Here is a 22,824-nt window from a genome sequence, read left to right as displayed (position 1 = left end):
CGTTACTTGAGATTTTAAAGCAATTTCTAGTTTTAAATAAATACTGCTTCAGTCAAAATTATGTTCAGAATTAAGGATTAGTTCATGAGAGAGATTATAGATTTTTTTCCCATTAGTGCCTCATAACACAGCAATTGTTGAATTAGTAATACATTTGTCAAACCGAGTAAGCAATTACAGTTAATACATATAAAACAAATTACTGCTCCATTTCAGCATGTGAGTAGCAAAAGTTTGGCATAAGGTTCTAATTATCTACTTAACGTGAGTCATGCCAAAACCAGTGGAACAAATCGTATCTTAACTCCCAATACGACCCTACTGAATCCAGCTCCTCTGCATCACGGCACCAGTCTCAAAAGAAAAGTGTCCAGCAGGACTTGTCCAGGTGCAGCAGCCAGCCTGCAGACACCAAAAGTCAAAGGGCCAGGGTGGGAGCTGCCAGTTAACAAATGCAAGAAGCCAGCTCAAGTGATTCCTCTGAGGGAGTGCAACCCCGACCAGGAATAACTAATGGCTTGTTTTCTACACCACAGTGAAGAAAATACAGTAAACACATAGACTATATCAAAAATAATAGTCCATACTTCATACAGAAAAACCTGGCACCAACAAGTGGCTTTGTGTTGATTGGTTTTCATACATGAACTAGGGACCCTGAAAGATGCTAGACAGCCCGACCTCGTACTCACTCTGTTTTGACAGTGAAGCAGAGACAGGCTGACACTGGAGATTAGATTTTTTTAAAAAAATTCTGTTAAATAATTCAGGGCTTCATCTCTTGCACAGCTGCTCTTAGCAGTCTCTGTGGAGTGATGTAGGAGCTGTGAGCAGAATTATCTCTTAGCTTTGAGAGCTGCATGTAACTGCCTATTACATTGTATGCTGAAAAGTATGCATCAAACCTATACAATTACTGAATGTCACAGGAGACAATGAAAAATTAAAAGTATAAAAAGGAAAATAAAGAGTGGCTTTAATGTGTTGCCATCTCACATATCAAAGGGAAGCCAAGAAACAAATTCTGTGCTTTGATTTATGAACAAGCTCATCAGAGATCTAAACCATTGCTCTTAAGATAGCTCATATTTTGTGCGTTCCTATGCCAAGAATTCAATTCTCTCAATTTTCTTTCTAAATTCAAGGAAAGTATCTTTCCTGGAGGATTTCCTGGCACCAGCATTGTCTAAGGGCCAGGAAATGGTGGGATCCAGCTGAGCTGAGGGCTGTGTAAAAACACAGAAGTACACAGTGATTGTCTTGAAAAATGCAATCCAGACAGGATGCAAAAGCTGGAGGAAATGCTAAAATTCATTATTTTAGGAAGGGCTAAGAGAAAAGGAGGCTCTAGGCTGTACTGAGCTGAGGCACAACACTGCATCATGATGCTCAGTAACATCCTTCTGAAGCTTCTCATCTTCCCTCAGACGGGAGGAAGTTTCTCTTTAGGTAGCTCATAAGGGACAGAGACACTGCCCATTTCCTCTTGCATCAAGCCCAACAAACGCACACATTTCTCAGATCTCTCTTATTCTTTCCTCTTTGAAGCTGGCCTAACAGAATGGCTGTGGATGATGACTGTGCCCTGGACAAGCTCCTTAAGGAGCTCAAATCTTGTCTAAAGTGAGAAAATTAACAAATAATGACTTCTTGATTTACTGCATAACACATTTCTCCCTCTCTCCATGCTACTTCCCCATTAGTACTGGGTGTCATTGAAGAAGAGGAAATTTTCATTGCTGTTTCCAAATACCTTGAAATAGGACATTTAGAGTCTCTTTGTACACCTAAAACGTTGGACATGTCCTGAGAGCTGTTGGACTGAGCCACTTGGAGGAGTGGGTTTGCCAAGCAGCGGTATCAGCACCATAAGACTGTGCGACTAAACATTTTTTTATTTACTTCATTTTCAAGAGATTCTTTCAGTGTCAACAGAAAGGGGCCATAAAAATACTCAAGTCAGATGTTTATGTGACAAACAAGCTAGCAGTAGCATTTGCATTTCTGCGAGAAGTGCTTATGTTGGAAGGCCTCCTGCTGATCTCAGGAAGCAGGAAGCAGGAATCATAGGCAGAAATGCATCCAAAGGGAGAAAAAATAGATATCCCATTACTGCAACAAGCCAAAGGATGAGGGAGAGTGTACACAGCACTGTAAGAGGAAATGCACTTCAGATGAAACTCAAATACAGCATATGAAGATGTGTTGGGCTAATTGAACATAAACACAGTTAATGAATGCCGGCTCCATGGAGGTTACCTTCTGTTTGGCGCGCAAATAAAGGAATTGGCCAGTTTAGAAAACTGCATTAAATGACAAGTGGAGATAATGGTATAAGATTACACAAAAGGAAGTGATTTTACAGATTGAAAAGGAAACAGATCCTGATGTACTCTGTACATCTTCTTACATCTGTCACCACACTGCCTCCAGTGAATGAGCACAGATGTGGAAAACAATCCTCTGTCAAGGTTTCTTCCTGATAAAAGCCAAATCAGCTGAGAAAGGCCAATTCACTGCCTTTACTGAGGAACTGGAAAATGACCCAGGTGAAAGAGGAAGCTCCTGTTTAGGAACAAGCAGAATCTATATCAGAAGCATATTAGATCCACAGCTGAGAACATGTGCAGATAGATACATATTTAAGATAAAATTTTATAATGCTTATTCAAGTCATTAAATGTTTACATAATTGGTACCCTACTGCTTGATTTTCTTTACAAGTATTTTTAAAATTCCTATCAGACTTTTGCACTGGTGAAATACTGTACTTTCTGCTAGAAAACAACCACCAAACAACACACAGAATCAGGACATGATAAATTAAAGAGGAAGTCTCCAAGAAGACCCCTGACATAGGTCTATGAAATCTGCTCCTGTAGGGACCAATAGAAGCATCAAGGTAAGAAAACAGATTAGAAAGTAGATCACTGGCTCATTAAATTTGTCTTAGCAAGACATAAGCACTCACATGCAGAAAAGTTTGCTATCAAGGAGTGGCAGGCAAGGTATGTCAAGGGTAGGTGGTTGGTGGACCCCAATATGAAAACACTGTCTATGTAAGGAAACCTGAATATCTTCTTTTTATCCCAGCAACTGCTCAATCTTCTCATACACCAGAGTTTTAACTCTCCATGGTCAAAGCACATCAGTTTTGAATTGAATGTGTTCTTCCATCACTGGGATGTATCTGCACAGCCATGATGACATTTGCTGACAAAATCCAGTCTAACTTCTTATGAACTGGGATAACAACATAAGACCTGATCCAGGTCCTTCTTTATGTCATTTGCGTAAGACGATATTAAACTTCGGCATTTGAACAGAGTTTAGCTATCACTCTGTTAAAATAAATCTTCTAATAATGATTTTAGTAAATTATTTGATGAGCGACATCAACTTCATCTTCATCATTCCACAGAGGCTACAGCAGTTTAGAACTTCCATACAGACACTGTAGATATCAACAAATGCCTGATAGCAAGGAAGTGGAATTGTCTCAAACATCAAGAACAAGAATTTAAAATGGGTATATTTTGACTGATTTGAATGCAAATGATTTAATAGAAAACCAATGTTAAGTTCCCAAGGCAGCACAACAGCAGAGACTGATCAGTCACAGAGGTCCCACAAAATAACAAAGGGTAGATGGAGCCACAAAAATTCTTCTAACATAAGGTACTTTCAGTGTGCAACAAATGTAATGAAGTTTAAAGCAGAAGCATCAAGTGGGATACTGTCACATCAATTAAAACAAATCTCCAGGTGAAATGTATGTGAACGTATAAAAACATATGAAATATACCTGAACATATGTAAACACATGTGAACACTGTTCATTTCAAAGCCAAGATTATTTGACTCTACTCTACACAAAGAAGCACAAGATTTACAGTTAGAGAGATCATTCAAAGCCTAGCCAAATACTGGGAAATATCCAGAGAGATTATGACCTAAATATCTACATCCTAACTAAGAATTTCAAACCCAAAAAACCCCAACCTATTCACATTGTTATTTATGCTAAAATATTACCTAACTTTTTTTTCCATTCCTGAGTTCCAAAATATACTAATCTTCTTCATAGGAATACATTATTTATTTCATTTAAACAGCTTTCATATACAACCTCCAACTGAAGAAGGAATAATGAGCAAACACATGTTAGAATAAAGTATCTAAAGGGCAGAGTGCTCCTGATGGGTTTGATTTACATCTGCATGGATTTAGCATCAGCATTTGGAAATTGCAGAGTCTATATTCCCCTCTCCAGACTCAATTTTTTCAGCTCATAAACCTTTTTGAGATTTAAAACAGCTCGCTGAGCAGTGTCTTCTGCATCCCATATGCTAGGAGAATGGGTGGTTTTATTAATATTAATAGAAAATTACAGCAGCCAAATTTTGTGATCATTGACCCAAATATAGAGAATACTACCTCAGAATGAAACACAGCCAAAAAAAGGTACGACTCCAAGGTGAAAGTAGTTATTTGTACCACAAACAGTAACATAAACAAAAAAAAAACCTCTAAAAACATGAGATCACTTTGGCAGTGATTCTAACTCAGAAAAGAGAACACGACAGTGAAAGCTTTAGATAAATGCAGTCACTGTGTGACATGCAGAAGACAGAGAGGAACAGAGCAAGTGAGAAATATTTATCACATTTTTCATAATCTGGTAGGTTGTTATTTTATTTTAAATACCGAAATCCTATTGACAAATCCTAGGAGACCCAGCATAATGTCACATAAGCCACATATTAACCTTTCTTTATTCTCAGAACTTACACCTTTTCTCAAGTGAGAACAGAAAGCAAGGTTTTGTGATTGCTTTTGCTAAATGCTCCTTGCACAACATGGGCAGACACCCAATTAAGCAAGCCTTGCATCCTCCACCACAGAACAGCCTAACAGTGCACCTTCTACCTGCTCATGTAAAAGAACTGCTGTTACATACATAAAAGATTTTGAGAGGGGGAGAAAAGGAAAAAATGCAATGCATTTAGGAAACTTGGAGCTACCCTGTACACAGTTCTCTCTTGCTTCCCCAGCACTAGTGGTCCATCATTGCAGTGTATTGCTGTAGCACCAACAATGCTACAGCAGCACTTTTATGACTTCCAGGACATGTCAATCCCTGCTAACGAAATGCTTATTTAAAACTAAATATCCTTTACTTAAATTAATATCCTAGTAAAGTACAAATATTTAATGGTGTTTACTATATACGTGTTACTGTACAACAAAATTTAACTCTTTCAAAAAAGAATAATAAGTGAATTTTAAATTGTTAGCACTCAGTATTTCCAAAATAAAAACCTCTGCTATGTCAATCAAGTATTGAGAAATCTCTGAAATCAAGAGCTGCCACTACCTAAAATGTAAAACCTTCTGCTTTTGTCTGAGAAAATTACATAGCAAAACACAGAAGCTGATTTTTTGCGTTCTGACTTAATACATCAGCCACCAATAAAATACAATATTTATTGTCAATTCCTGCAGCTGCTGTTATAGAACCTTTCACTCTTTACTATAGCTAAAAAAAAAAAAATAAAAATAACAGGAACTGTGAACTATGAAGGGAAATGTGATCTCATTTTCTTATTGTTATCCAGAAAGACATAAAATAGATATGGAAATCCATCTTTGACTTTTTCCAGATGTTCATGGAACTCTATCAGCATTCCAGCCTTTGTTTTATGTGGATTTGGATTCTGTAAACTTCCTTGCTCAGGATTTTCCTTTTTATCATATATATGAGAGAATTCTGACAATGTTTCAGTGGGGATATGAAAAGTCATAAAAACAATCTCAAAATTCATGTGTCATAGGTATTGTGTAATCTAACTTGTGGACAGGCTGTTGAGAGAACAGGATTGTAATGAACAGGTGGTATTTCACTCTCAACGCAATATAGTTTCATGGGCTGAAATTTACTTTGGTTAGAAGCCTTCATAAAAATTATGGTATGATGAGAGCACAGTAGCAGAAGAGGAGTCCAGTCTAGCATGGCTGTAGACCTGTTACACTGGGCAGAACCATGGCTCACATCTACATGTTAGAAAGACTAACTTGATCTCTGCCAATTCCCAGAAGTTTTTATTTAAAAGCTGCATAAAATTTTTAATGGCACTTACAAGTACTACTGGAAACTGAAAATTTTACTTAATTTTATTTAAATTATTTAATAAATTGTTTTAAAATTATTTATTCCCTCCCCGAAAACCTTGCTGAGGCAACAAATGGATGAGTAGCAGCCTCAGGGACTTCAGAAAAGGAAACCTGCTATGGACTCTGAACATCTATGTCCATCTGCTGACCTTCCCTTCAGCTGTCATGTATCCACTCCTCTTGAGTATTTCCCGAGCATCTGACCAAGAAGTGCAAATCCAACAAATCACTCCTGCTCACTCTCTCCATTCTGCAGAAGAGACTTATTTACTCTGTGACCAATCCATGCACTGTGGATAACAATACTGACATTATTTCTGTATTGTTAAAAAGACCCCAGGCTTTTTTTTTTCTTGCTGTTAGATCTCAAAGTATTACGTCCCCTGTAATCCTGTCTGGTCTGTGCATATTTTTGGAAGCCTCTTACTTGGAGTCAAAGAAGTTGAGCTTCTATGCTATTGACCGCTAGAGCACATTTTCCTTTCTCATTGGTACTTACAGCTTTTTAAACCTTGGACAATTTCATGAAATTTTATTATTGAAAAAATGGTGCTGAAATGTCCTCTTCCCCCACTTAGCAAGGTTGTCTAATTGGGTAATTCAATCAGTCTGACTCCTGAAATTGCACAGGTTGCTGTGCAGTACAGAAACTTAATAATCACAAAAAGTTCCTGCTGTAATGAATGAGGCCCTCAGGATGAAAATGTGCATGTGTGTTTATATAAACAGAGAGAAACTGAGCATAATCTGATAGCAGTTTAAAAGGCATCTCTTGTCCCCCCCCACACAGCACTGATTGTTAGTGTTTCTGCCAGTCCTGTACTTTATTCTTGGTCAAACATAACACATCAGATAGTCAAGAATATGGATAACTATGTAAATATTCATCTCTGAAATAATGAGAGCTGGAAGACCAATAACTTTTACAAAGCTGGAATTGTTGCCAGCACAACAGCATCAAATTACATTTTATTCTTGCCATGTTTGTCTGGCATATCAGAGAATCACAGATTCATAGAACCAATAACGTTAGAAAAGACCTTTAAGATTACCAAGTCCAACTATCAGTGCTACCAGCATGTTCACCACTAGACCACATCACAAGAGCCATATCCACATGGGTTTTTTTTAACTCTTCCAGGCATGGTGCTTATAGGACTTTCATCGGTACGTCTTTGCAATTCAACAAGTTTCACACTACAGCTGTGTTTAATTATCACTAGACCACCACACCTTCCAGGTGTATGTAAGATTTTTTAGGATTAAAATCCAGTTTGGCACCTAAATTAAGGACTGTATTTTTAAGAATGATGGTAATTTGCTGGACTGTACAATGGAGCCTATTCTGGGTGTAATTTGAGTCTTTTGACATGTCTGCGATGAAGGTAAGAACACGAGTTCTCTCATGAAACATTATACTATTCACAGACAAAATTGTGGGATCTAGAAAAAGCAGGAATTTTCTGGAACCTGCTATGTAGCCAACTGTGGCATCACCAACAAACCGCACAGACACAATCCATGACAAGATCAAACTGCTGGCTCTAAAGAATGAGTTAAAAATCATCCTTTTGCATTTCAACATTTTAAATTTGTGTGCCAAAAAGAATTTGTGTGCTACCATGAAGAACAATTTGCTATTTATTTTTTGACCACAGTGACTGTAGGTAAAATGATATATGACCAAAAGAACTAACATGCTATCAGTTCTTATTACTAATTAATGTACTCTGAACTACATTACTCTTGATTTCCTTCAGGAACTACTTCCATTAACTGTTCTACCCCCCAAAATGCTTGCTAAAGCTTTTGACTGCCACTGGCTGGAATGCATGCTTTTGAGTGTTTTAGACTACTTCAGTATGAAAACTTGTTTTCAGTTTTAAAATCTGCATTCAGTGATATCTGATGACAGCTGAAAATCAAGTTCATTCTCTCAATCACTTGGAAAGATACTGTGTTCTACTCTCCATATTTCTAGACACATAAAAATAGGATTACAGTTTTTTCATTAAATACTTTTCTTTGACTACACCTTTCACTGATGCTATTGAAAATGTTTCTGGTTTCAGTCTAGATGATGACTGTAACAATTCTGAAATGCAGTTTCCTGATTGCTTTAAACAAACCCCTAAAGAAATGTAGTATGATAAAGTTAATCACTAAACACAGTATGTATATGGATTCATGTATGTATATGCTCTAGACCTAGATATCAGGAAAAATGCAAGAGTTGAAATGAAACAAAAGGGGGATGTTTATGACTTTGGAAATCAAGTCTACCCTTCAAAATTCAGAGTTTTTCTCCTCCCAGAGATGTAAAGGATACTTTTTCACCCTTTGCGAGTGTTACGGAATTGTTTTTTGCTCTTTGTTAAGAATAAGCATTGACAGATGTGCTGAACACTGTTTACATAAAAGGTGTAAGGTACAGCACTTTCTGGCACCGTGTGGTTACTGATTTAGACTTGTATATCTGGCAGAACTTGGAGGGAATTTTAAGACAGACTTTCCATTTAGAAGTAAACTCAAAGCATGAAAGTTCTGATTGTATTTGACCCAGGTTTAGGACTAGGTTCTAATGCACTGATGCAGGAGAGCCCACCAAAGCTGAGAGAGCCCCATTTCAAGTCCAATCCCATCAAGAAAACATTTTTTTCCTGATAGGTCCAAACCCTACTTATGTGAGCAATTCTTTTTGCTTTGTTTTACAGAGTGGTTTGTTCTACATCACAGCTTCCATGAAGGGAAGCATAAACTCAGCCCTTTCAACCAGAGGTTAACCTCAACTCAAGACCTCATTTTTGTCCAGAGCAGCCCCTAGCCTCCCTGCTGAGGGAAGCCCACCCACTGGGGTGCTGCACTGCCAGGGATGCCCATCAGAGCTGCCACCCCCAGCCACAACACCTCAGCTGTCCTTGCAGCTGAGATGCCCAGCTGGTGGTCCAGCCATGGCAGAGTGGCTGCGGTGAGCAGCTGTCATCATCTCAACTTGGATTTGCTGTTTGCTTTGCAGCTGCTGACGTAAATCGCCAAGAGGTGCAGAAGGATCAGGCCTAAGGGCCCTGACCCAGGGACTAACCCCTCTCAAACTTGCAATGCGGGTACGAGCACATGCAAAGGCTCACAGCACCACACTAACATCAGGTTTTCTGAAAATATTCAACACGATTACGTGATGAAGAGCAACCCTTACGATGTAAACAGCCAAACAGAAGAGACAGATCCTCAGAAAAAAAAGTGAAATATTTATTCTCAGTGGAAAGTATTTGTCTAAACAGTGTCCAACACACAAATATATAGTTTCCTACTCTAGAAGAGTAATACTCCAGTACAATTCCCCAGTAAAATATTTATATTACAGTGATTTGATTAATCAACAAGGGAACATTTCATCATGGTCCCTACACCAGCTGAGGGATGCTGGTTGCTAAAGCACTGTAGTGCTGTCCTTACATACCTCATCCTGCTACAGCCAAACTTTGCCAATGAGCCATGATAACGTGGGGTCAGAGTAAGGGTCGAACAAGCGTTTTCACTGTAATCATCTGAGGAGCCAGTTTCTGATTTTGCTGATATTCAAGACCTTTTCACAATATGGAAAACAGGTTTTGTAGTAACTTGGAACTTCAAAACAGTTGGCACTGTACACTGATAAGCTTTTCATATAAAGGTTAAACATTACAACCAGGGGACAAACAAGCACGTGGCTACTTACGAAAATGTAGAAGCTACTCTGCACATTTGCTCCTTAATTTACTAACAGCGCTAAGCCAGAGTACAAATCAACAAACAGTTACTCTCCTCTGCTTCTATTTCCTTCACACATACATTCTGCTCTCATCTCACTCAAGTTTTATTGAGTGCCTTCTTCTTCACAGCTGGCCTTGATTCCTTCCTTGTGTTTGCTACCCCTGCTGCTTCCTCTAAGAGGACAGAGGGAGACAGACAACAGCTGCTCCATCTCTCCTAAAAACAGCCCTAAAACAAGCTGACAGTGATGGTCACACTTCTATTCTACTACCCTGCAGTCATCCTAGCTACAACTGGGACAGTAAAAAGAGGTGTCCCAGTTTGCAACACAGCATCAGTGAGTACACTGGGTGCTTCCTTGGGTGAGCCTTGGCAATTCCTTCCAAAGTCCATCAGCTTCAGAAAGAAGCTTTACAGCCCCATGGGCCACCCAGCAGTTTCCCAGGTCTTCTCTCCAATGCAATTCTGACTGCCAAAAGTACAAACTGTGAGTGGCAGTGAGAAGGATCATCTCCTGCATCAGGTTCTCTCGAACGGTCTAGCACAAATGAGTATGCCAACATCACTACAGCAGAATCATACCCATCATACAAGAGAGTTATGCACCAGGCTTCAAAGTGACTCCCTAGAATGTTGCTCAGTTTTCATATGGCAGCCTGTGAGTCCAGAAATAAAGACTCCATAAGTACAATGAATAACAACTTTCCAAACTGCTAAGCAGTAACATCCAGCAGGAAATTAGGCAGGACTTATCATACATGCCTAAGAAGCAATTAGAGTAGTTTCTGTTTCACCAGTCATAAATTTCCTGGCTACATAAAGCTGCGTGGAAAGTGTTGAAGAAACGCTGACATCCAATGTGCACTGAATTAAAGGAAAATTAACTTTCATATACAGAATAAGCTATTGTTGTGAGTTTCTGTTGAGACAAAAAAGGCATGCTAACACCTTTGACTAATTAAAAGTTTCTCATTGGATGTGTTCCACATGTTAAACCTTCTTGATTCTCAGAATCATTGAAGTGACAATAAAAAATAATCATTGGTAATACTGTACAACCACACACCTTTCTAAGACCCAATATAATGACCGTATTTGTGCCACCACATCTGGATCTCACTGCAGCTTTTACAGCTAAGCATTCTTTTTAGTCTCAAGCTCTTCATGACTCCACAGAGAAGCTCACTATTATTATTCTTTATTTCTTGACTCAGACACTGCACATCACCTATGCAAGAAACAGTTCATAATGAAACCAGAGAGTGATAGGAAAAATTATTTCCTTAAAGTCAAGTGTCCTGCCTTTCTGACATTTCCTAGGTTTCCAGAGGTATTTACCATGTGAAATAGGATAACAGGACCTTCAGCTCTGCTTCAGTCCTTGTATGCATAACTCTCACATATCTCTGCAGTGATTCTGAGATCTTCTGTCTCTCAGTGAACATCTAGACAAATTGCCATTTGAGCTTTGCAGCTCATTATTCTGCAGGCATAGTGGTTGATAAGAGGGAAGCTCTGAAGAAATCTATTTCCCTTATTCTGTAAACTGTGATATCTCCATAAGCCCCAAGTCACCCTGAGTCCTGCTGCAGGTTGTGAGGTACAAACAACAGTAGAGGAAAAGCTTCTTCTTAGAGGACTTTACAAGCTAAGTCAAAGCAGGGGGTTTTTTCAATCCACAAAGCACTGGGCAGATGTCACCAAAGGACACTCTTAACTGCTTTGGATAAGAAGGACAATATCCATATATTGACTCCTAATAACGAAGTTTCCACAGTTAGCTTTGATTTTTATAAAATTCTATTCACCTGCATTCTGGAAACATTTTAAGCTTCTCATATGCTCAGGCTTTAGCATCCTGCTAGTAATATAAGCAATGATGCTTCTCAAAGTTTTCTGAGCATTTAAAACAAAGTCAAACCACAAGAAGTAACTGACTGTTCTAGTTTTGCTAGAATAGAGTTAATTTTCTTCCTAGCAGCTGGTACAACTCTGTGTTTTGGGTTTATTATGAGAATAATGTTGATAACACACTGATGTTTTAGTAGTTGCTAAGTAGTGCTTACCCTAAATCAAGGACCTTTCAGTGTCTCATGCTCAGCCAGTGAGAAGGTCCATAAAAAAGCTGGGAGGGAGCACAGCCAGAACAGCTGACCCAAACTGACCAAAGGGATATTCCAAACTCCAGAGTGTCATGTCCAGTGTATAAACTGGGGAGTTGGCTGGAAGGGACTGTTTGCTGCTTGGGGTCAGGCTGAGCATTGGTCAGTAGGTGATGACCAATTCTGCTTCATGTGTTTCTTGAGGGGTTTTTTTTGTTTGTTTTGTTTTTTTTGGGTTTTTTTAGTTAAAGTTAGTAGAAGCAGTAGTTGTTTCTTTAAATTAATAAAGTGTTCTTACCAAAACCATGAGCTTTGAGGTTTTCCTTACCTTTTTTTCCCCCTGATTCTCCTCCCCATCCCACTGGGACGTAGGGAGAACAAGCAGCTGTGTGGTACTTAGTTGCCATGTGGGGTTAAATCACATCATTTATCTTCCATGAAACCTGAACAAATAGACTTTCTAGGTAGCTGACTGTCTGTACTGAGTTAACAATTAATAACAACTGTAGTTCAGGACTTCAAAAATTTGTAGGCATCTAAAGTCCATTAAAGATAGACTTTTATATTATGGAATTTAGTATTATCAGTCTCACTGGACAGCATGAAGAACCTGTGTAATCTCTTCTATTAAAATATTGGTTTAAAGTTTGTTTTTCCCACTGAGGCACCACTCTGGAACTTGTCTAGTTAAAAGTCTGGACTAAATTTGTACTATATTGGCTGTCACAGACATCACAGGCTCAGACAACACTGGGTCTAAAATATTTACAACCTCTCAATGAAAGGTTACTCTGATTCTTCTGCAGTGCTACAGCTGGTTGTTTCCTATAAAAGTTTCCCATAAAAGTATATTCGATAGAAGTTTTGCTGTACTGGATAATCCACAGTTCTTGAAACAAGAGTTCATTTCTGAACCTTAATCTCTTGCCTCTTATACAGAAACCACACAAGTACAATCTGATGGCTTCTGTGATAACAGAATGAACTTAGATGTAATGTTTCTTAGATGTTTATTAAAATGTTTCTTAGATGTTTAAAGGCCTCACTTTTTGCTAAGATTTTGGCCATGATAATAACCTTTAAAATGACATACATAATACGATAAAAATGTAGATGTTCAGCGAGGCAAGGCCTACTTTTATTGGAAAAACATTGAAATACAGATTTCACTAAGTAAAAAAGAAAGAGTATGATGCACAAACCATTGAGGTGACTGAAGATCTCAATTTGCAGTTGAACCAGATGTTTGGAATGCACCTTAAGCATTAGCCTGCTTGAGATATGGATGTGTTTGATAGGGAAGAAAGAGCTGTTTTGCCTGGGGTGCAAGTGCTTGAGCGCTCTTTAATGAAGGTAACTGTTGGGTTTTATTTTGGTAAGCAAAATCATTGGAAAGCATATAGCTACTTTTTCAGTATAAGAATGTTTATTTTGCTATGACTTCTGCTCAGAAGTTTCTTACAGTAAATTTACTAGTTTTCTTAATGCCATTTAGATTAATTTCATTTCATATTGAAGCAATATTCTTGAAAATAAAATTGTCGAAATTATCAAGAAAACTAACAGTCGGGAAATGATCAGAATATTTTTTTCATAAAAGAGTATTTAAAATTTCCAGTATTTTCAACATATGTGTTTTCAAGGCAGTCTCCCATGAAATGATATGTCAAAGCAGCCAACAAGGGGCCATAACATACACTCAGACTCCAGGCAGGAGTTAGACCAGTAAGTCATGGTATTTGAAAGACTGGCACGCATCTGCATCCCACCTTTGAAATAGAAATATGAAACTCTGTATGAAATCTTTTAAACTTTTTCTCCCTTTATAAACAAAAGCAGCATCTTTATTTCCAGTGAATTAATTATTCCAAAAATAAACAAGAACCTTTACCAAAGCAGTACTTTACAAAATCAGCAGAATCTTAAAAGTATACTCAGGAGGGTATAAAACGCCTGAAATCTCACCAGGTATATAGGAAAGAGTAATTATTCATTCCTATGAAAGGTCAGCTTCAGTCCTGAGCCTGAGCTTTCAATAAATGGTGAAATATAATTTATTTGTACTGGGTATTGCTGCTTCCTAATATAACAAAATACCTCAGTGACATGCTGGTAGTAATACAAACACAGGATGGTCTTTTAAGCCAAGAAATCATTTCAAAATTTATCTACAGCAGAAAGTTATTATGATTCATCAATGGTGGCATGCATTTGTTTGACATTCACCATGGCATACCAGGGACAGAGAATTATCTGATTTTAGTTCCCATGATGTAACAGAGAAGCTATCTAGGCAACTTGGTGCTTTAAATCTATTCTCCCTTTTTCTACATATAGCCATTTTGCAAATAAAACACTCCAAGTAGGCACAATAAACAAAGATTCGTAGAAAGTCTGTAGAAGGATGTCAAGGTACCTATTTAAATTCCATCAGTTCATTTATGTGATGTATAAGAAATACCAGAAATACCTTAAACACTCTTTTTGGTATTCTTACAAACATTGACTACAAACTTAATTAGTGAGTAGTGGAAGTATTCTAAGTTGCATTTCTCATGAACAAAAATACTCTTCTGAATAAGCATTTCAGTAGATTCATTCACAGAAGACCAAGAGGTGATAAGAGGAGTACAAAGTAAGAAATGCATGTACATCACTACAATTAGGTGAAAAAGAAACCAGACTTATTCTAAAGGCTGACTAAACAGCCTTTAAGAAGATACACTTAATAGTGTGTATACTTACAGAGTATTATGGTGAGGAATAACTGCACTGATTTATTTGAAGTAAAGCTTAACATTAACATCGTGGAAAACATTCCTGCTAGTGGTATTGCCATTTTTAAAGATGTTTATAATTAGTCCTAGGAAAGAACCATACCGCTCATGTTGGAGAATGCAACTATTACCTTGTGATCTAATCTTCAACTGCCTGCCTAACGGATTCTATACTCAAAAGATGTTACCTAATCTAATAATCAGAATTTTATTCCATCAGAAATACAAACTTAATAATGAAATTCTATTACCGCATGAATACTGTTATATTTCAAAATCATACTAGTATATTGAGGTATCAGTGAAATAAGACTAATTATGTAGCTCTTGATGGCTTAAGATTATCCCAGCTCACCCTTTCAGTATTACTTTTTTTTCCTTTCTATACGTGGGAGATATTCAATGTTTAGTCCCACACACTGAAGTTGCGGCTAACCAAAAATCTTTCATTAACTTAAATAAAGACTACTAACAGCAAATCTTTTTAGCGCTAGGCAATAGTCAGAAGGCTCTTAAGGGACAAGAACCTTCTGTTGGCCAAACATTTTTAAACAGCTCTACCAACAGACCAATATAATTTAGAGAATGCTGTAGAATTTTTTAGCCATCCTGAAAAAGCAGGTATATGAACTCTAAAAGAGGAAAGAAAAAGATAAACAAACCAAAGATGAAAAAGATAACAAAGCAAAGAAGTTCACCATTTCAGGAATTATCCTAAACTGATTTTTTTAACTACATAAGTCCAAGATAATAGTAGAATATTTTGAAATGTATCTGAAATTCTATAAGCTTGGTTTGTGTTTGCAGATTCCCCAAATAAAACTAGTTCTAGATATAGAAGATAAAAGGACGGTTGTTCTTCACTTCCAATATGAAACTATAACTGTATAAGGTTTAAGAGGTGATAGTCATTATCACACCTCTAATTTAAACATTTTTCAAGTGCTTCTGTTACCAAAATGAAAATATTATCAGAGGCTTTAACACAGCACTGTGAAATTAAAAACTAGAACCAGAAAATGATCTTTTGATTCAGAAAATTGGAATTTGAAAATATTGAGACAAACTAACCTACAGAATTTGCCAACAATGTTATCCTGCCCTCTCACCTATTTCTTAAGTTGCCAGGAGTTTGATTAACTACACAAAGGCCTCTGCAAGGCATTTTGTCCCAGACAACAGCTCCCACTTTGGTTATTGTTGGTATCAAACTTCCTAATGGTGCATTCAACTCCTGCATCCAGATTGGTGATAAATGCATTGAAAACAAAACTGAGCCCTGAGGGTCCTGTGGCCCCATTCACTACAACCCTTCAAGCCCTGCCCTTCAGCCAGTTCATCAACCAGACACCTCTTGAACCTACTGAACAATTTTTCCAGGAGGACAGTATCAAAAGTCTTACTAAAATCCAGGAAAATACATCCACCACCTTCATGCACTGGGCAGGTGACTTCACTATAGAAGGATACTAAATCAAGTAGGAGTTTCCCTTTCTGAACCTGTGTTGACTGTGCCTGATGACTGCACTGTCCTTTAAATGCCTTTAACTAGTACCAAATAAAATCTTTTTCATAGTTTTTTTAGGAACTAAGGTTAGAATAACAGGTCTGTAGATTCTTTCATTCCCTTTTTGTAAATTGGAATAACATTGTCTGGCTTCCAGTCAGCAAGGACCTCCTCAGACTCCCATGACCTTGAGCAGATAATTAAGAGGGGACCTACCATAACATCCACTACCTCCTTTTATGGTTTAATTTACTTGAACTTGGGGACCTACTACAATTCCAGCAAAATCAAAACAAATATTAAATTCAAAAGCAAACCCCAAAAATTATTTATCTGAAACTCCTTAAAGGTGTTATTGCAGAAGGCCCCTAAAAGAGAAGCCACTACCAAACAAGGAGAGAAAACACTCTTGATCAGTAAAACTTTCTGGGAAAAAAATGAGCAAACATTAACTTCCACTATACTGCAAGAACACTCACCTACATAAACACGGGATAGAAAAAAAATTGTCTGTTTTGAAGAAACGGATTTGTGGGACTTAATGAATCACAAATAAAAAGGGTGAGACCACTGAAAAAGTACCATACAGAATTCATAAATGGGGAGTATGACTTGCAGACACTTGGGTAATTGTTATATTTCAGTATATGCTACTAAATTCTCAGCTGAAATAGTGCCTAGCTTTGGACACTGAGCTTCAAGAAACACATGAAAAACTTGGAGAAAACAGAAGCAGACCAATAAAAATAAGAATTTTCTCCTTCCTAGAAAACATCATGCATGAAGAAAGTTGAGGAGAAAGAGGCTGAGGTTGTGTAAATAGAAGAGAATGTGAGAAAAGAGTACATACCAAATAGAGTGCATACCAAATACATACAAATATGACTGCAGCCTTCAAATACAAAATGGGTAACCATAAAGACTAATGGAAAGTTTTTCTTTACTTCTACATCAGGCTGAAGGATGAAGACAGGATATTTTGACTAATGGAAGAAAAATTTCCTAATGATAAGCATCAGAAAAGACTGTAGCTGTAAAAAATGTTTTATTAATAGTGGATCTGGGTCTGGATAGAGAAACAGAACACATCAGTCTTCCAGTCTACACTTCTCAACTTCTTACTGAGCAAAAAGAGTTGGATAAACATTAAGAGCAAGTCTAAAATGCAGAGATCATAACACTGGGCAGACGCCATGGGCAAAGCTCTGTCATTTCTCCAGCTATGGCTTAGCCCACATCTGCAGTCAGTTTTGTACAGCACTCTTCATATGGCTGGGGAACAGGAAAACAGTGGGGCTGTGTCACCAAATTGTTACAAGCAGAAGTACTCCCCAGGTGCTTTCTGGAGCGGGAATTCTGTCTTCTCTTCTCCCACACAATAACATCTAAGTTCTGGTGTCATTAAACGACAGTAATTGACCTTATTCCCTGACCTAGCAAATGCTTTGGCCTTTTCTAGCCCCTACATTCACAAGAGTCTTTAACTTCTCCTTCAGCACCTTGGAGATACTGGCATTTCTCCAGCAATGCCAGTATCAGATTGCCTTTTTTATTGGCTTCACCTGGATCTCACTGATTATAACCATACCAGTAAACAAAATCGTGCCAGTTTACTCAATATTCAGGCACTGAAATTCAACAGCTGAATATTTCATGTTGCTAAACAGTTCAAAAACTCTTGGAACAACTTCGGTCAACCAGCTTCTTCCCCAAACAACTCGGGTACAGTTTGGGTGTTCCTCTGGGACAAATAACATTCTCAACAGGCAACTCCAAACCACCCTTTGCACTCAGGAGGCAAAAAGAGCTTACTGGTGAGTGTGTGGGAATGCTATGTCAAGTGGCCTTGGTGTCAGAGAGCAACCGATAACATTTAATGCAGTCCTACAGCTATACCCACTGCCCTGTGAGGCCCCAAGTAAGGAGATTGTTACTAATGGCAGCTGAAAAAGGAGCTGCTGCACTCGACAACTGTGAATAAACAGTAAAAAATGGCACATTTCATCTTCAAGAGTGGACTCTTCAGGATGAAATCATTATTTTAATTCCCACTGCAGTCCCTGGTTCCCACCATAAAAGGAGGAAAACCCCAGTGGTTGCAACCCTGTCTTGGAACTATCTACTCATACAAATGGTGTCTAGACAATGCAATTACTCCTATCTAAGTAAAATTATGTCTTTATAGTCATGAGAACATTAAACACATATAGAAAACAATTAATCCAGCTCGCTCAGTGAATGCTATACATCTTCAAAAAGAAAAAAAAAAAAAAAAAAAAAAAAAAAAAAAAAAAAAAAAAAAAGAAAGGATATTTTTAGACTGTGAAGGCCTGATTTGAACCAACAGAGCCCAAGATATTCCAGGTGAAACTGGTATTTCATGAACACAATTATGCCTTTTATGCCTTTAGGAAATGGTTTAAGCTAAAGGTGAAATGGTAATGCTCACTTCAAGTTTCCTTAGGATTTTGTTATTTAAGTCAAATCCTTTACATCACATAAGGTTTCTTGTGTTGTAGTACAACTGTTTACTCAAGTGGCAGCAGCATACCTTGTGATAAATTAAATGGACATTTATCAAAGGTAAGTTGACAGGCTTAAATGTTAAATGTAAGCATGGTAAGACAAGTACAAATAGTTTCTACCTGGAGGTTATATATCTGAATCACTAGATAGATATTTTAATTAACTTCTGCACAATAAAGAATGTTTGCTTTCTGAATTATTGAACAACATTTCCTGAGAGAGAAAGATACAAAATGTCATGCAATATATCTTAAGTAGAGCTTACACATAAATGAAAATTTGAAAACCCTTCCTCCCATACAACACAGGCAAGAAAGAGACAAATGCTGTTTAGAAATATAAGTTCTGGAATCAAAATTTAAAGTTAAATTAAAAGAAAAACTAAAGAGTGTTATGCCAGAGAGGGGCATAATACATGGCTAGAGGGAGGTTTTTTACTTCAATTTATTTTACTCTTAATTCATTGAATTATGATCTAATGACATAAATGAGTAGTTTCCTCAGGTTCTGGGGTGATTTTGAGAAGGCCTAAAAAATGAAGACATAACAATAGTCAGTGGTAAGCTCAAAGGAAATGCGTCTCTGGTGGGAAAAATAGTTTTTTATATATATATACACACACATATAGATATCTCTAACAGTTATATATGCAATTCTTTTGTTTCTTAAGCCCTTCTAGTCTTCCTGCCTTACTAACAGTAATTTTTAAGGTAAAAAGCTGGAAAACAAGAGCAAGCTGCAAACCCACAGGAGCACAAAGCTAAGTGCCTTCTTATCAACCCTTTGCCTTTCAAACCACTGAAGCATTTGGACATTTAAAAAGCTAATAAAAACGAAAATGTTTTACTCACAGTTAAAACCAGGTTCAATAGTTTTTGCAGCTTCAAGACTGTTTATTGTAATCTGAAAGATGATGTGCAGCAGCAGAAATGATAGACTGGTGAAACACAGAGATTTCAATAATCGTCCTGTATGCCCTAAAAGACAAAATACACACACATATAGTAGGTGAGTTTCCGAACATTGCCTAAAGATTTTCAGTATAAAACCATAAAAATAGTCTGACCAAGAATATTTTTACCAGTCAGTTCCGCATTAGTCATGACTGTCTCCTATGGTCAACATTATAGCAAAAATCCCACTTCAACTGTAGTTTCTTTGAGCAGTCTTTAAACACAAACCACAATGACTGCTATTGCCAAATCCTCCTTTCATTTTTTTAATTAAAGAAAGAAGCTTTTTAAGTCTCCAGAAAGGAATTTTACATCAAGAGTAGTAACAAAATTACAATGCTTACCAACACTTTACCTGCTTAGACAAAACATAAATGATATTTCTACTTTTGAGAAAAAAAAAGCCTGTTAATTTTATTACTCTTTACAAAACTATCACAGGGGGCATAAGAAGACACAAACATCAGTTTGGCTTAGGAGTATAGACATACTTTCATTGAATACTTTGCTTTGTGCCAACCACCCTCTTTTCTTCAGTAGTTTTAAACATAATTTTCAGTATACACTGAAGAACCCTGTGCCTGACACATTTGGTCATAGTTCCTCTGTGATTTACTGGATGCCTATTCAAAAGCCAATAGAAAATATTTGATGAAGACCTAGAAATGCCTTATAAATCCTCTAGGAAACACTCGGCTTAATCATAGGCAGCCAAACTTGCAAGGTATGAATAAATAAAATAAACCATCAGTATTTCAGGAAATATGCACCTTCAAGACAAAACTGAATTGCTGATAAAAGACAACTTTAAATATTACCCTACCTGACCTATCTGCAGTAACAGTTCTACTTCCAAAGCATTTGGATAGCATCTAGATTTTATAGCATCTAGCATACCTAGATTTTATACCAGCTGCTTCAAGCATTTGAGGATCATTTCTTAATTTACAGATTAAAAAACAGCACTGCTGAAATTCTTATCCAAAGCTGTAAATAAAGCCAAGGCTATGGAAGAATATAGAATAGAATATAACTAGCAGAATATACCTAGGAAATGCTCAGTCTACATGCAGCCTGGTTTGTTCATACTCTGCAAGTGTCTGTTATGAAAGAAGATGATGGTTCACAGTCTGTATCTAGCCAATAAACCAGATTTTAATTTTAGAATTTTTATAGTTCAAGTGTGTCATCAGTGGCCTAAACAGCAGTTAATAAAGCAAAGAATGAGATAAGCATGATTCAACAGTTTTAGAAAGTAATAGACAATCTCCCTCCATCAGATTCGAAATTTGTCATAACACTATCCCAAGGGCATGTTTTGAATACCAAATGTCTGTAATAAACTTCCTTTTTTTTTTAAATATAGTAAATACTTTTTTTTAAAATAACTAAAATGGTAAGACTAAGCCCATATATGAATTTTCTGCAATCTGAAAAGGAAGATATGTTCACTAGATACATGCTTTGTATGATCTATTCACTTGTCACCAGAGTTCACACAGAAAGGAGACAACCTGGCTGGCAGGGCATTACACCAAAAAGACTGGATATTAAAACCTTTGGATCACTTTTTGTTCTTCTTCCTCTGGCCTGGTGTCTTGTCTTAGGACAACAACTTCTAAGCACTATAAAAGCAGAAACAATAAAATAGGTAATATTTTCAAAAGCTTTAGAAGAACGAACATATCACAAGCTATATATTATTAAACAATTTTTTGATGTGATGTCATACGTGAAGTAGTCCAAGGACTGCTCTATTTTACAATTCTTTTGCAAGTTTCAATATTTGATGCTTCGCTTTTTCATTACCAGATCCCATGCTCATGGTATTACGAGCACTGCACCCTCAGAATACAACTAAATACAACTAAAAAAAACCTGTCTCAAAGCTGGAGAGAAACAGTTTGCCAACACAATTTTGTGGACTTTAAAAGTATGTCCAAATGTACCAAATTCAAAGATAGACTGGTGATTTATGAAACTCTAAGTCACAAGCTCTTCTCAGTGCTTGGGAGTTAATAGATATCAAGCAACAAATTTTTCATGTGGATTTGAAATTTTTGATAGAATGGTCTGAGTCAGCATCCAAAGGAGAAAAAAAGTGCAATACAATTAGTCAATGCACATTCAATTCTGTAACTTCTATGTCTATCTTTCAGTGTTTCTGTATCACTCCAATATATATCTCAGTTTTAGATTTCACTTCTTACAAGCTTGAAAATAAACATCTTTGAATTTAAATTGAACAAACCATTTCTCTAAAAAAGCCCTTTTACAGCTGTCATCCTTTTAAGAATTGCAGAAAAGCTGAAAATATATTTCTTCAAACGCTGAAATGTTCAAAGAAGATTTTCTACACAAAGCTAGGAAAAATTTAAAGGATTTAAATCTACGAACACTCAGGATAATAAACAGCCTCTCAGTGTACTGGTAAACAATGGCAGGATAAACACTCAGCTGGAAAGCAGCTAAGTATGCTCAGAGCAGGTCACAGCATTCCTCAAGGGCTACTCCCTTCATCAGTGAGACAGGACCACCATCAGGTTCTACTGAGCAGGAGCGCTTTGCTTGCATCACATTCATCTGTGCCAGCAGAAACTAGAAACTAGGAGTATTTGGAGAAAAGTAAGAAATATTATGACCCGGATTTCAAAAGTTTGGAGCTACATCAACAAGCTGGGAGAAATGGGAGTGCTAAACTGAGTGAATTACTGAATATGTAATTTATGTTAAGGAAGAAGAAGTGACAGATTTGGAAAAGGGATGAGTTTCAATTCATAGTGGGGTTTGGGTAAACCCACTTAACTATGTTTTCACTTACATTTCTCTCTTTCTACTGGAAACTTGGTTCTAAACGGCACAAAGGAAAAATTAACCATATGTGTACAGAACTGAGATGGTGAGAAAAGAGACAACTGAAATAAAACAGAGCTTCTTACAATGAGGAAGAAAGATTTTTTTCATCCTTGGAATTTTTTTTATTCTAATTCACTCACAATGTTGCAATTCCTTTGCTAAAACATTCCTCAATT

General features: G+C 37.1%; 1 protein-coding gene across 2 annotated transcripts in view; it reads right to left on the bottom strand.

Moving 5' to 3' along the window:
- Window positions 1-22,824, bottom strand: part of PIEZO2 (piezo type mechanosensitive ion channel component 2) — a 286,128-nt gene that overhangs the window by 165,425 nt on the left and 97,879 nt on the right. For both annotated transcript variants that reach the window (XM_066328884.1, XM_066328893.1), the window contains exon 3: window positions 19,691-19,816. In XM_066328884.1, coding sequence (XP_066184981.1) covers window positions 19,691-19,816 — 126 coding nt within the window. The remainder of the gene's footprint in view (window positions 1-19,690; window positions 19,817-22,824) is intronic.

This window comes from Sylvia atricapilla, chromosome 1 (assembly GCF_009819655.1).
Source record: "Sylvia atricapilla isolate bSylAtr1 chromosome 1, bSylAtr1.pri, whole genome shotgun sequence".
Lineage (NCBI taxonomy): Eukaryota > Metazoa > Chordata > Aves > Passeriformes > Sylviidae > Sylvia > Sylvia atricapilla.
Note: the sequence above shows the minus strand (reverse complement) of the source record. Positions and strands in the feature narration are given on the sequence as shown.